General features: G+C 41.3%; 1 protein-coding gene across 2 annotated transcripts in view; it reads right to left on the bottom strand.

Moving 5' to 3' along the window:
• Positions 1-16,385, bottom strand: part of VPS13B (vacuolar protein sorting 13 homolog B) — a 1,502,642-nt gene that overhangs the window by 27,948 nt on the left and 1,458,309 nt on the right. For both annotated transcript variants that reach the window (XM_082257852.1, XM_082257851.1), the window contains exons 57-58: positions 10,080-10,256; positions 4,761-4,931 (exon numbers count right to left, since the gene is read on the bottom strand). In XM_082257852.1, the coding sequence (XP_082113978.1) occupies positions 4,761-4,931; positions 10,080-10,256 (348 nt within the window). The remainder of the gene's footprint in view (positions 1-4,760; positions 4,932-10,079; positions 10,257-16,385) is intronic.

Below are 16,385 nucleotides of genomic sequence, written 5' to 3'. Positions count from 1 at the left end.
GGTTTGATGAGACAAAAATTTAACTTTTCGGCCATCAAAGAAAACGCTATGTCTGGTGCAAACCCAACACATCACATTGCCCAAAGAACACCATCCCCACAGTGAAACATGGTGGTGGTGGTGGTGGCAGCTTCATGCTGTGGGGATGTTTTTCAGCAGGAGGGACTGGGAAACTGGTCAGAGTTGAGGGAATGATGGATGGTGCCAAATACTGGGATATTCTTGAGCAAAACCTGTACCACTCTGTGCATGATTTGAGGCTAGGATGGAGGTTCGCCTTCCAGCAGGACAATGACCCCAAACACACTGCTAAAGCAACAGGGGAAACATGTAAATGTGTTGGAATGGCCTAGTCAAAGCCCAGACCTCAATCCAATAGAAAATCTGTGGTCAGACTTAAAGATTGCTGTTCACAAGCGCAAACTATCCAACTTGAAGGAGCTGGAGCAGTTTTTGCGAGGAGGAATGGGCAAAAATCCCAGTGGTAAGATGCAAGCTCATAGAGACTTATACAAAGCGACTTGGAACTGTGATTGCCGCAAAAGGTGGCTCTACAAAGTATTGACTTTAGGGGGTGAATAGTTATGCACATTGACTTTTTCTGTTATTTTGTCCTATTTGTTGTTTGCTTCACAATTAAAAAAAAAAAAAATCTTCAAAGTTGTGGGCATGTTCTGTAAATTAAATGATGCAAATCCTCAAACAATCCATGTTATTTCCAGGTTGTGAAGCAACAAAACATTAAAAATGCCAAGGGGAGTGAATACTTATGCAAGGCACTGTATATGAAATTTTGGTGATTGGGTTTATATCCACTTTAATTTCTCCATAAAAATAATAATAACAAAACAAGCATGCATTATTTGGCTTTGAATTCCATTAGTTAGCTACAAAGTTGAATATTAAACTTGGAATATTCTGCTAATATTGTTTACATCACTTTTAGCCAAAATGGCTTTTATCCGATGTGCTAAAATCTTTTCTCTTATTAACTGATGAGAATCAGAGCTTACTTCACTTTAATGGAAAACTGCTAGAGAAATGTCATTATCGGAGATCCACAGAGTAAACGTACATTAGCCTACATGCACTTTACTGGAGTATCCTAGATGCTGAGAGGCTGATTATGTTAAACTTGGCCGGTCTCATCCCATTTTTTCACAGAGCATGACCTGCCAAATAAATGATCACAAAAACCAAAATGGGGTTGGACCTGATTTAATTAGGTACAAGGGAAAATAAGGCCACTCTACCAAAAGCTAGATTTCTATAAAGGCATTGTCTGCCAGGTCTAGTAATCCAAGATCTACATAAAACGCTTTTTTTTTTGTTTTTTTTTTTTTAAGTCCAAAAAGTTATGAGCAATGAAGATCTGTGGTCTGCACAATGGACACTACATTTTGTAGGATTTTTTTAGACTAGCTAAGCTGCTGTATCTCCTCCTACCACTAGATGGCGATATAAAGCCTTCCCAAACCTAATATTTAAATATCGATTTACAAAAACAACTTTTCATTTTGAAGCACAATTTTGCCATCTTTTACCAGGTTATAAAAGACTGACATAGAATGCTACAGTGGTGAATTCAAGTGTAAAAATGGGCAAAGTGGGGCTGACCAAATAAGTGAAATGCAACTAAAAATTAAAGAAAAAAAAAAAACACAACTGTAACCCATTCTCCCTACACTGAACAATTAATTAACTAAATTCTACCCGGTAACAGAGTACTGCCACACAGTGGTGGGTTTATAAGAGAAAAAAAAAGGGGCAATTGTCCTGTCTGAAGGCCCCCCCCCCCCCAAAAAAAAAATGTAGTAATTAACCAGTTCTGGACTGGAAGGATTTGCCCCCTTAATGAGCAGGACATTTTTTTTGCGATTCGGCACTGCGTTACTTTAACGGAAAATTGCGCGATCGTGCGACGCTGTACCGAAATAAAATTTATGTCCTTTTTTCCCCACAAATAGAGCTTTCTTTTGGTGGTATTTGATCACCTGTGAGATTTTTATTATTTGTGCTATAAACAAAAAAAAGAGTGACAATTCTGAAAAAAAAAACCCAATATTTTTTACATTCTGCTATATAAAATTCCCAGAAACATAAATTTAAAAATCAAAATTTTTCATCTTTTTAGGCCAATTTCTTTTCTGCTACATATTTTTGGTAAAAAAAAAAAATCGCAATAGGTGTATTATGATTGGCTTGCGCAAAGGTTATCGCGTCTACAAACTAGGGTAAAGATTTATGTCATTTTTATTATTTTTTATTTCTTTTTACTTGTAATGGCGGTGATCTGTGATTTTTAGCGGGACTGCGACATTGCAGCGGACAGATCGGACCCCTAACTGACATTTTTTAAACTTTTGGGGGGACTAGTGACATTACTACAGTAATCAGTGCTAAGAATATGCACTGTTACTGTAATAATGACACTGGCAGGCAAGGGGTTAACCTAATGGGTGATTAAAGGGTTAAATGTAAGCCTAGGGGAGTGTTTACCAACTGCGGGAGGAGGGGCTTGTGAAATGACCATAGAGACCTTGTGATCCTTTATAGACAGGCGCTCTGTGATCATTTCAGAGAGAAGAACGGTCGGCTGTGTTTACAACAGCTGACCAATGTTCTCTCTCAGTGGGGAGCGATCGCGGTGGGCCGCGGCACCAGCCCCGTGCATCGGCATCCCTGCTGCCTAGTGGGGGTGAGAGCAAGCCGCCGCCGGCGTACGCTCGCCCCCCAGCACCACGCGCACGACCGATGTAGTACTACGACGGTTCGTGCAGCCGAGCCAGCCTGCCGCAGTTAAACTGTGGCGGGTGGTCAGCAAGTGGCTAAAGAATGTTTATTTCTTAAAATTGATCAGGCCAAGCAATTTAATCATCTGTAAGGGCTTATTCACACCAGGTTTGCAGAGAAAATGCAAAATCGTGTTTTCTTGCACCGCACAAAAACGTGCTGTCTTTTGCAGACGCGTGCAGTGCCACTGATTTGCAAAATGAATAGGAATCACAAAACACATGGTACCTTCCCTTTCACTCCCAGGGACTGAATGGAGCAGTGGGGGAGGAAAAGTAAGGTAAGTATGTGCTTCTGTAGAGGTCTGCATTTTAGTGAACTTGCTCGTTTGCCCTGGATGGTTAACTTGTCAGTGGCAAAAAGGGTGAGCCTCAATGCCCACATACCACACATACGCTTCATTGGACAGCCGATGTTTCTGTGCGGACCATTTCGATACACTCCCAGCACAAGGATTGTGTTGTCAAAGACAGCCCTCAGTCCCCATTAACGATCAGTAGACAGCTGTGACCACCAATTACAGTAGTCATATGATCGCCAATCCTTTTAGCTCCCTGGGCATTCAGAACCTTTCAAAGGGAGCCAGGGTGGGCAGGAAAGGGTTAAAGAACAGAATGATTTACATGGTAAAAAAAGGAGGAACTAATCCACATTGGTCATGACAACATGGACCTGGTTGCTTTTCTTCAAACATGCTCATGGCTCCATTTACACATGGACGTTCTGGAATCGTGGGCAGAATCACCTGATTTTGCAGAGATTGTTGCACAAAAAGTCACGCTGCAATCACAGCAAAATCACAAGACGCGAAGCTTGTCGCTCTAAAAAAAGAGGAGCTTTTTTGGGCAACAGCGTTGTGTGGCAAAATTGCTCCGCGATTAGCGTGCCATTAAGAAGTAATGGCATCGCTAACACATCCAACGTTTTCCCGCAAATCTGGAATCAGATGATCAGGTGATTCTGCCCCTGATTCCGGAATGCCCAGGTGTGAATGGACCCTAAACATTTTTTCAACATTATGCACCCAAATACACATCATCCACACAGTCGTGGGTAACTTGTTGCCTCTATGAAATGGAGGTGACACTAGACCTCGACCCCCCTTCCATGAACAGAACCTAGTCCTCTGTGCTAGAGGTTGAGTGGGGGGAACTCTGCCCACAATGGTGTCAAAACCTGCAATGGAGCAGAACACCTAAGCCCCTTTTCCCTCCAGATCCCCAGCCTACTACCTTCTACCCAGCCCTCTCCCTTCTCTAAAATAGACCCCATTCACCTTCCCTTGTACCCCTGTCTACCCCACCATCTATCCAACCCCTTTAAACCCTAAATAACCCGAGCTATGGACTACAACTTGGCATTTAATACTTTTACAATGGACCTGGTGGCTAATTTTAAATATGCTTAAACATTCTGCAATATTATACACCCAAATAAACATCTTGCACACAGTGGTGGTTAACTTGTTGCCTCTATGAATTGGAGGGGTTATGAATGAGCACAGTATCATTGCGGGAAATGCGTCAACCCTCTGTCGCTGCTATCGTCTGATGTGTGTCACTTTATTTCAATAAATGGACTCAGGCTCCCTGGGCAGCCATTTCTTTTTCTGAATAAAATGGAAGGTGATACTAGACCTTGACACCCCCCCCCCCCGACCATGGACAGGACCTAGCCCATTTTGCTAGAGGATGAGCTGGGGGGACGCTACCCACACTGGTTCCCATCCCCCAAACCTGCAATGGAACCTTGGCCCCCTTTCCCTCCAGATTCCCAGCCTACTACCGCCTACCCAGCCCTCTCCCTTCTCTACAATAGACCCCATTCACCTTCCCTTGTACCCCTCTACTCCACAATCTACCCAACCCCTTTAAACCCTTAAATAGCCCAAGCTATGGGTGATAAATTTGTCATTTGATACATCTATAATACAGTATGTGAAAATAATTAAATTCATGTTACTTTACCTAGCAAACTGATACCCAGGCGAGACAGGCCCTGTTTTAAGCCTTCTCCCAGATTATCCGGCAGCTGTCTTCTCCATTCCTCCTGCCTGTTGTAATGCTCCTCATCAAGGGATAAGCGGTCCATGTTTCGAGCCAAGCTGGTGGCGAGGTTAGTGAGAGAGGTGAGTGTACCTAAATGTAAGAGAGAGCGCCAGTCACATAACACAGTCTTGGCATGCAAGATTTAAAAATGTACAACAGGATGTTCTAAGGCATATTTAATAAATAAATGCAATACTCTAATAAGCTATTTAAAATCATTTTGTTCTGAGCTAAAGAAAACCATTGGCACTTTAAAGTGCACTTCTGTTTAAATAATGAAAACCTGCAAGCTAGTGGCGCCGGGGCCTGGGTAGACAATTCCTCAATTTTATGCCAATAAAAGTAACCATCTGAGCACCACATGTCATAATCAGCCTGTGAAGAAGTTTTTTTTAATGAGTTTTCACACCAGGCTGATTGCTATTGCTCACAACACACTGTAAAATCTTATTGCAACTAACATCCAATTTTTCCCGTTCTGTGAAGGAAAGGAAATTAAAGAGGAAATGAACTCTGTAAGCTGAGCCCAAAAAAAGGCAGCTACCCAAAAAGGCAGGTAGAGGGCAAAGAACTAGTCAGTAGTACTGCCTGTGGTCTCCCTGCAGCTGATCCTTATTATTACGGACATACCATACCTTGATTTTCACTATATTAAGACGGCCATTCTCGGTAGAGGCAGGGCAGGTCTTTGCTTCCTTGAGTTGGAGCGTCCAGCTACAAGGACAGTGAGCAGCACAGTGAAATCACCACCTCTTACTCCAAATCTGTTGAGACTGGCAGTCAGAGGCAGCAGTGCCTTAGATCTCACACTGCAGATATACAGTGATGAGGCTGTAGGCAGTCACATACCAGGAAGCACACTTCAATTGCTCAGGAGAAATTCCAAACAAAAAGGTACATGTTTCAGAGTACTACTTAGGCACAAATAACATTTTTAAATTCTCTCTATAACATAATAAAAATTCACTTTTTGATTTCCGTTTCAACTCTAAGCTTTTGCCACGCCACATCACATCTATCCATTAGCACATCCAAATTCAGCATTGTTTAAATTGCTCATCTATGTTTTTCTCCTGCTAAAAACAAAGTGATGAACACAGGGGCAGCTCTACTTCAACTTCTGATCCATACAGGATATATGTACAGTCTGGAAGGGACTGATAGTGAGCGATAACGTGGAAAAACCTCAGTATTTGAGACTTTTGTCTTTTATTATTTAAGAAGTTCAGGGTAAAAGGATAAAACCCATTGAAAGTGAAAAAAAAAAGACTGCGGTTAACCATTTTCGACTCTGTAGACAAAAATAAACAAAAAATCACCCTGTTGACTAAAGTTGACTAATTATACTTCCCTAAACCACCAACCATGCCTTTTATTTTCCCTCTCTTGCAGAGCTATCTTTAGCATCCAACACTTCTCGGTGACAGTGTCCATTATCTGCATACCCTTCTTCAGCCCTGGGGTTTCTCCAACATGTTGCTATATCACTAGTGTGTCCATTCCAGCAGGGGATGACACACCCAGAAGTGTCGGATGCTAAAGATTCTATGAACAGTGAAGCTCTGCAAGAAAGCAAAGACTGGAAGCAAGGGCAGTAGGTCTGGTAAATATTATTACACTTGTTTTTGTTTCTTGATATTATTTTTAGATCTGTACAGCAGTGCTTAAAATTGAAGACAGAGGGGCTCTACTGCTTTGCACAATGCTGTCAGTCTAACACCAGGGACTTGTGTACAGGAAAGGAGTATAGGGATAATGTCATCATTGTGCTGTTGGTCCTTTACTGCCCTTGTCAGTGAGGAGGTATTTATGTATATAGGCAGATGTCTCTGTAAAAATGGTGCGAGGAGAGAACACTCGCTATTGTTTTTAACACTAGTACTGCAGTTCCTTGTGTATGTAGAGCGCCTCCTTGTGGCAGGTTGTTTAGCCAGTTCTTGCCACATTCTTTGTGATAAAAGGGACCCAAATGTCACCACCAGTCCAGTTCACATTCCTTGTCCTCCAGGCTTCATCAGGAAACACACATATACACACACACGAGAGAGACCCCTCTGCTTCCGATGGTTCCAGGCCTAGTCTAGGGGAGGGTTCTGCTGTTCTAGAAGGCTCACATGACACTGGGGTCCCAGGTTGCCGCCAGACAGGTCGCCACCCGTTTCCTGACTGGAACTGGTCTCTTTGTCTCTGGTTTCTAGGTATAGGCTTACCCTCCATTCCCATAGGAATAAGAAGAGAATTAGTCCAGATCCACTGTCCAGACCAGAGTTCCTCTGAGTGTCCTCTTCTCTAGTCTATATCCAGCTATTCTGGCAAGCTGCACTTGGGAGAACAAGTTTCAGCTGCAACCAAAAAATAAGCTCAATTGCTCAATGAGAACATGAAAGAGCTGACCAGCTTAAATTGTAAGTCATTCTCTCCAAGGGGTACTGGAAAATGGTCTTAACCTCACTTGAGCATGTCTTGGGGCTTACAGAAGTGTATTAAACTGTGTACAAAGAGACCCTTCACTCAGCTCAGGCAGATCGACGGGCATAAATTTGTGTATAACAATAAAACTATAAAATCTGCAAGCTTTAAAAACTATAATGTCTCTGTCATACAGAGACTTTGAACATTAACACACAAAAATCTGTACATCGAAAGTGAAGAACCGTTTATTATATTTTCTGACTATGTCAACCAGTCAGATTTCACCAAAATGCAGAAATAAGAATTTAATTGGCTGCAGTTGGCAGCAAAAAAAAAACATTCTAATTTTTGCTTCTAATATTTGTGGCGGTATCCTTGTCATACCAACCTTCACTTCCATTATTTCACCATTCGATGTCAGTGTTTCTGTATATTCCTGTAGGTGTTATGCACACAAGTTAGGCTGGGAATGTTACACACTCATTGTGAAGCAGACTCAGGCCTGGGGTAAGATTTCTAACAGCTTGCAGGAATACTGAAATATCTGTAATGTTTTAACATTTATCACGTGCAGAAGGATCTACAGGACGCATCACGTTACTCCTGAGGGGGGTGTCAGCCTCCAGATTGCTTTTGGAAGACTCCCATAGAAGATGGATATAAGATGTTTATTAAAGAATAGACTGTGGCTGTGTGTAACTTATACCCAGAGAAGCTTAAATTATAAGCGTTATTAAAAGACACAATGTTACTGTACTGGAATGTGGGGGATTCTCCCGATATATGAGAACACATAAATAATAATAATAGTAGAGACGTGATTTATTTATTATTTCTATTACCTGCACACTCAAGGAAATAAAATCTCAGCTCTGGTAAGTTCCAGTAATAATTTAGCATGACGGAATGGATTAGGATTGTTGGACAACAGAACATGTTCTCAATTTAAATATGAATACATGGAGTACCAGCTAAATGAAGGCCGGCTAGGAGTGTATTTACAGTGAACTAGTCAGGTTAGAAAGATGGGCACTGCTATTGTTAACTACTTTGGAACATGCAATGTTCAGATTTCAGGCAAGTGTCCATGAACCTTGCTGCTATCATATGCACTAAGACAGTGGTTCTTAACCTTGTTGGAGGTACTGAACCCCACCAGTTTCATATGCGCATTCACCGAACCCTTCTTAATTGGAAAAATAAAATATGATTTTTTCAAAATCAAAACACAGGTATATATTTAGGTATATATTTATACATAGGTGCACAAAATAAACAAAACCATTAAAGAACAAAACCATTAAAACATGATTTTCACAAAAAAACAAAAATATAATAATGAATATTTACTGCAAATCAGTGTGACTTCTGCTGTTGTCTTTCAGAGACCAGTTCAGAAAGGCCTACGCCGAACCCGCGAGACTGACTCACCGAACCCAGGTTAAGAACCACTGCACTAAGAGGAAGCTCAGAACCTCCAAATAATAGTCATCTCTGTTAAAAGGATACCAAACCTAAAGGATCCCTTTAACTCAAAGGGTCATCTGGAAAAGAAGCATTGATACACTTACCTATCCCACGGCTTGTATTGAAACGCCACCATATAGCATGGAACTGTGGCAGTATTGCCAACTGTCAGTAAATTTACAACAAGTTTGCAAAATCCGTAATTTTTGACTCGGTCCATGAACGTCCATTACGGATATGCAGTCAGCATGTCAGTAATGGACATTCGTGGACAGATGGCAAAATTAGATTACAAACTGTATGTAAATTTACTGACAACTCTGAACTGTGGGATGAGTTGAACATTTGCTCCCCATGTTGACTGTTGTGCTTTCTCCCAGCAGCTTGTACATTCTGTAGTGCCATATGAGCTGGCTGGAGGAACCATCCAGGATTGTAGTGGCAGCAGCCAGGGAGAGGAGGAGTGACAACTTTTCACATACACAGGGCACTGAAAAGGTAAGTATATAAACGCCTCTTTTACAGGTGGACTTTTGGATTAAAGTAACCCTGTGTAGACTGGGACACTTTAAACTAAAATACGACTCATGTAGACAAGTTTTGAATTCAATAACATCCATCACATAAGTGCTAAATAGGAGTGCTAAATATTTGCTCTCTTGGAGAGCTCCAGAATCCTTTGGTATCCAACTTACAGAGTGTGTCAGACAGACAGAAAAAAATGCAAGTGAATTAATTTGTTTAAAGCTAAAATTGTAAATGATAAACTACAGTTCTAGAATACAGGCTTCAGTAGGTACTGATGCTTGTAGCTCTATGTAAAGCACCATGGGATATACATTATATAAATACAATTGAAATAGGACTCTCAGTAACTTTACGAGTCTGCATGAAGAAATTCTTAACAGGGTCACAGTATAAACCTACAGTATATGTTTTCAGAAAAGCTTCACTTTCATCACTTTAAAGTCATCATTGAGCTCCAGTCAGTAAATTTGTCTACAATGAAAAGAAATGGCTGCACTCAGATGTTGTCAAAATCCATGTTTATTGGACATCCCAATGTGGCAAAAAAGTGGCAAGGTAGACGCGTTTCACACACAAAGATGTGTGCTTAATCATTACGTATTGATAATTGGTAATGATTACCAATTGATGATTGATTAATGATTAAGCACACATCTTAGCCATTTCTTTTCATTATTGACTGTCCACGGAGGCGAGGCGGGGCGAGCACCGCTGTTGATCATCAAGCTTCCCATTACCTTGAGCAGTGTATCTCTTTCCTTTGTATGCAGTAAATTTGTCTAGGCTGAGATGAGGCTTGTCAGGTGTAATAATACAGTAAATCTTATGTACCTTTGGAAATGTGCTTGACAAAGGATGTGGTTCCTCTGGAAACTCCACTCACAAAGGCTCCAGGTCCACGAGTGAGACCTTCATAGGGGAGGCGAAAGAAATCAGCTATACCATTCCCAATACTTCTCACCAGGCTGGCAGGGCTTCCTAGAATATCCAGAGATCCGACGACCCAACCTAAAGACAGAAGAAGATTCTTATTCCTGTAAACAAAGCATGTGCTACTGCTAGGCAGTTAACATATGCACAGTCCCCTGTATCAAACAGTATTACAGAAGATCTGCTTTACATCAGACAAAAGTATACAAAAAACAAATGGACACAAACACGCCACATATAACTTAGGAGTACAATTCACTAAACCGGATATCTGATTTGTAGGGTCAGATATGGCAGGATTAGCTCTAAGGAGTATTAATGTGACCACACACATAAATTATTGCTATGTATAACTTGTAATCATTAACATATACTATCACTAGACTTTACTACTCAACTACAAGAGTCCTAACCCTCCAACACTGGCACAAGTATCTCAACTGCTCAGTACTGGTCCCACTTGAGGTGACTGTAGCCGTATTAGTAAACTTGCGACAGAAAGCACTGTCCATGATAATTTTTTTATTTGCACTAACATTCGATTTTTCAGGGCAGACTTTTGGAGCATGTCCCCTTCTTCAACGTCCGAGCAGTACTATTAGTATTGTTTGGACATTGAAGAAGGGGAAGTACCCTGAAAGTTTGTCCAGAAATATTGTATGTTAGTGCAAATAAAAAAGCATCATGGGCAGTACTCAATTGGTATTGATCCCATCAAACTTAAAATAATTTATACTGGCAGAGCTTGCCCTATTTAAATCGTATAAGATCTGAAAGTTGTGGATGGAGTCCTCCTGCAGTACAAGGTTCAGATGTACCTATTAAAATATGTTTATTTCTCCTGACCTATGTTATAGGTATTGGGGAGGGAGAGGGCAAGTGTGATTGTTGGTTGATTGCGTGTGGGAGTGTTAAATTTACTGCTTCACTTTTGGGAATCAAATCGGTTGTTTACATCAACTCTTCCCTTGATATCAGGTACTGCATGACTCTGACCATTTTCTTTTTCCCTTTTGTAAATTTATGTCCTGGCTTGGTTGAGCCTATTTTCTCCATACATGTAAACTATATGCAAACAAAAAAAAATACCTTTGAAACAAATTATCACTATAACCTTGTAGATTTTAAACTTTATTTTAATTAATATATCGTCAAATAAATAAAACCTTAAGGCTGCTACACTTTGAATGAGAACATTTTTTCTTTTTTTGCTGATCCCCAGTAGGGATAAAAAGGGAACTGTGAAATCACAGCACATAAAGCAGTACCAAGGGGAAGTTACCCAGCCAATCTCTAAATAGGAAGGGCCTCAATTCCTGAACTCTCAAGGGTGCAAGGCTCATGAACAGGAGCAAGGCACTGCATTGTCCACCTAGGTGGACCCCACTTCTTTAGGCACCTACTGAAGTTAGCCCCCCAAGTACTTGGTGAGGGCTCTCCCAAAGAGAGACCACTGGTTGGGAAGAGGAAAAAAACCCTAAGGCCACTGTGGACACTGGCGGGTTGAACCTAGCTCATATCCTGGGAATTCTAGCAACCTTTTAAGGCATCTTTCAGCTCTTCCCTTTCCCACAGCCACTGTGTAAGGAAGCGTGACTTCTTTTGCTGAATTCTCAAAATTGCAGGACGCCATTCTCACCAAGATATAATTTGACTGAAGTCAGTCCAGTGATGGATGGATTGGATTGATTGCTATGGATATGGCACTTTGCTGTCAATGAAGAATTCAGTGTATCATATTTCTGAGTGGGTGGAGCTGAGAACCTAAGCAGAGACACCTTACTACTGGGTCAACTCAGAACTGAAATATCTCAGCAGAAGACTTCAATATAACATCAGTGGTCATATGTTTCATAACTCAACCATGAATCCCAAAATAAAGTTTGCAGAAATCCCATGAGCAGTGTAAGCAGGTCTATGGAATCTGGCTACTTTATAACCACACTTTTTTTTCAGGTGCGATGATACACTTTTTGCATGAAATAAAAATGCAATATATTTCCTACCCAATCAGCAAAACTTTGCTGTGCCCAGAAGTACCCGGAGGTGGTTAGCAGTTGTGTTATTTATTTTTTTTACATACTTTCGAAAACCTCATTAAAAATCAATGCAGAGCGTGTCCTGATTTGACACTCACCACAAGACAGCATTTTGCTTGGATGTATCTATTTATTTCAACACTGACTCTGACCTCATGTTTTTATTATCCCCTGTTCTGCCCCTAAACTGGTTGACAGCTCATCACTGTGTGTCAGAGATGAGGAATGTGAGACAGCGGCATCCAAAATCTCCGCTATGACAAGCACCAGACCACCGTACAGGGAAACTGGATGCACTACCAAGGTCATTTGTACGTGGTGAAATCAACTTACCGCTTCACTTTTGGGAATCAAATCATCGCTTGTTTACATCAACTGTTTACATGACAACTGGCCAAAATGTTGATTCACCCCGAGATTGACACTTTCTCTCTAGCTGCACTATGATCACATTTTGGCACAGTGAAGTGCGTTATCTTTACTATCTGAAAACCCCCAGTCTTTGCCGCCATGTTAGCTGTTGCCTAACTACGGCTTGCAAAATATCCATCCTGAACCCCAACAAAGTGACTCGGTGCTGGACATTGTTTTTGGAAACTGTAAGCTGTACAAACAGTTGGTCTTATGTAAAACCTTGTCAAGAGAAGAACTGGAAGTGCTGTCTGCAGGAATTCTGTTCCCTGGAGTTTTCCAGCTAGCTGGCCAGGACGTGGAATGAACGAGATAGCCTGTCCTCATTTAAATTTGTGATACACAGAGATAGGTCACTGAACTTAAAATGATTCTTGTTTTAATTCAATAAACATCTTTTCCACTTACTCTGCTCTCATTATACTTTTCTTTGTTGTAAGCAGTGTACCCGAGCAAGAAAAGTACAACTTTAACACACTTATTTAAAGGGTAACTCCACTATCACAGGAAAAAAAAAAAAAAACTAGCAAATAAAAAATAAAAAAATAATAATATAGCATATACAATTGCGACTCAAGTCATATAGTAATTGAATGTTATTAAAAATGACATTTCCTTTTCAGTCTGTCGCTTTGTATTTTTTTTTTGCAATGCAATATGGCTACCTGGAGGTGATCTGTACACAGAATGTATACAGAACGCATCCTAGAAACATCATTTTTCCTGCTTGTGTGATTGGTTCATTGATTTTCCCAGAAGTCTGCCTAAGATAAAAGTCAGACTTCAGGCATCCTCTGCAACAAAAATGCCATTTTTGATGAGATGCTTCCAATAGGTAATCATGTCTAAAAGGATGCAGACCCTGCAATATTCCTCATTGGAGCCCTGCAGGTGCAGCAACTAATTGGTAATTATGAAACCACTCCCATACAGATTAACTTTTCACATAGACACAGACAAACACAGTGGGGGAGATTTACTAAAACTGGTGCACACATAATCTGGTGCAGCTGTGCATAGTAACCAATCAGCTTCCAGGTTTTATTGTCAAAGCTTAATTGAACAATGTGAAGTTAGAGGCTGATTTGCACAGCTGTACCAGATTCAGTGTGCATCAGATTTAGTAGATCAAATACCACCAAAAGAAAGCTCTATTTGTGGGGAAAAAAGGACATCAATTGTATTTGGGTACAGCGTTGCACGACCGCGCAATTTTTCCTTAAATTAACGCAGTGCCGAATCGCAAAAAATGGCCTGGTCATTAAGGGGGTAAAACCTTCTGGAGCTGAAGCAGCTAAAATACATCGGAGAGCCACTTTCAGATGATTTATGTTTCTGTACATCCCCGTCACACAGCACAGCCAGGCAGATGACACCACTATCAGTCAAGGCCCGTACACACGTACCGATCGTCGGCATACAAACGTCGGCGGACGAAAGATCTGCCGATTGTACGCGTGTTAGTATGGTGCCTCCGACAGATGTCTGCGCACAATCCGCGGACAAAAGTCTTTCGTGCAAACATGAAAATTTTTGTCTGCGGACACCAGAACGGACGATTGTTCGCCTGTCAGTACAGAATTCGGCCGACAGACCGCAGATTTGCAAGACTGGGCATGCTCAGAAAATTAAAAACACAGGGAAAGTTAACCATTACATGACATCACTTCTGCAGTCAGCTGAAGTCTGCAGACAAAATTCTTGTGCTGTCCTTGTGCTGTCTTTGCACTTTTCAACAGACACCGACATCCCGGGGAGAAAAGAGGAACATTTGTATGCCGACCATCGGTACGTGTGTACGGGGCTTAAGGCAATACTGTGTGTCTTCTCTTTTCCCACAGCCTGCTCACTGGACAGTGTTGGAGTCTCAGCAGACTAATGAGGATATCTCTCTGCTCAGTCTCCTCTGCTATATAACCATGTTCCTTGTCAACATATTTTAATTTTTTTGCTGAATGGCTCCCAGTCTATGTGTTGCTGTAGAAGGCTATCCATATGTTTAACCACTTAAGCCCCGGAAGATTTTACCCCCTTCCTGACCAGGGTTTTTTTTTGCGATTCGGCACTGCGTGATTTTAACAGACAATTGGGCGGTCGTGCAATGCTGTACCTAAACGAATTTGACATCCTTTTTTTTCCCACAAACAGAGCTTTCTTTTGGTGGTATTTGATCACCTGTGCGATTTTTACTTTTTGCGCTATAAACAAAAAAAAAAGAGCGTCAATTTTGCAAAAATAACAATATTTTTCACATTTTTTTTTAAATTCCCCCCCAAAAAAATGTAAAAATCAAAATGTTTTAACATTTTAGGCCAATTTGTTTTATGCTACATATGTTTGGTAAAAATAAAATCGCAAAAAGCATATTTTGATTGGTTTGCCCAAAAGTTATCGTATTTACTAACAAAGGGAAAGATTTTTGTCATTTTTGGTGTTTTTTTTTTAACGCGTAATGGCGGTGATCTGCGATTTTTTTTGCGGTACTGCGACATTGCGGCAGACAGATCGGACCCTTGACTGACATTTTTGACACTTTTGGGGTTACCAGTGACATTACTACAGTAATCAGTGCTATATATATATATATATGCACTGTTACTGCAAAATGACACTGGCAGGGAAGGGGTTAACTTTATTGGGGAAGGAGGGGTTAAGTGTGTCCCTAGGGGCGTGCGTCTAACTGTGATTGGACATGGCTACTGGTGTAGGAACAGTGATCAACGGCCCTACATAGTAGAACCGTATGATCACTATTCCTACACAGGGGAGAATGACAGGCGGCTTGTTTACATTAGCCGCCTGCCTTTCTCCCTCTCCACCGACGATCGCCGAGTGACCGGCGGACATCGGGTCCGCCGGTCACACGCACAGACTTCCTGGGGAACGAGCCCGGAGCGGACGCGCGCTCGCCCGCTATTGGCTCACAAGCAAGTGACAGGCAAGTGACGTACCGGTACGTCACTTTGCCTGGCCAGGGCTGACCGCCGCAGTATATGTACTTGCGGCGGTCGGCAACCGGTTAATGCCAAGCCAAGTTCAGATACCTGCACTAGTCATATTAAAAAAAAACACATTTAAATGCCCTCCATTTTTAAAGTGGAACTTCACTCTCCCAATCAACATTGTTTTTAATCCTCATGCTGCTAGCATTAGTAAAAAGATAGGAAATATATTATATTTGCTTGTTTAAAACTTTTTTTTTTTTTACATTTCTTCAGTTACTTCCCGGTTTCTTGCCTAGGCAAATTATGTCATACATCCCAGGAATCTTCAGGAGGGGAGGAGGAGGAGGGGTTCTCTCAGAAAAGTACACTCCCTTGTATGCATATATGAGCTAAGGGCAGGAAGTAAATGCTACATGCATCAAGTGCCCTTTCTCAAGATGGCCAAGGCCAGAAATGCTAGGGGTGATTTTCAAAGCAATTTCTCAGCAAAAATAAACCACAGAGACAAAGATTAATGGGGGAGTTTTTGAATAATAAAAATAAATTAAATAGTTTGGTTTGTGGTGCTCAAATGCAGTGAAGATCCGCTTTAAGCACTTTCAGTAGCTCATTTAAAAATGCAGCTTCTTTATATTTTAATCTTAAGCTGGTGTCATGAACATTTCCTCAGGTTTCCCGTTTCAGGGTGGCTCTTTTCTCTTGCAGAACCCTATTAAGCTATTGAACTAGAGAGTGTTCCCTTACACTGTGTACAGCAATATTAACACACAGCCCCATATCTTAGGATGGCAAGGCACTCTCCTGCTGCTTCC

The sequence above is a fragment of the Pelophylax lessonae genome (genome assembly GCF_965119305.1).
Source record: "Pelophylax lessonae genome assembly, chromosome: 5".
In the NCBI taxonomy this organism is placed as follows: Eukaryota; Metazoa; Chordata; class Amphibia; order Anura; family Ranidae; genus Pelophylax; species Pelophylax lessonae.
Note: the sequence above shows the minus strand (reverse complement) of the source record. Positions and strands in the feature narration are given on the sequence as shown.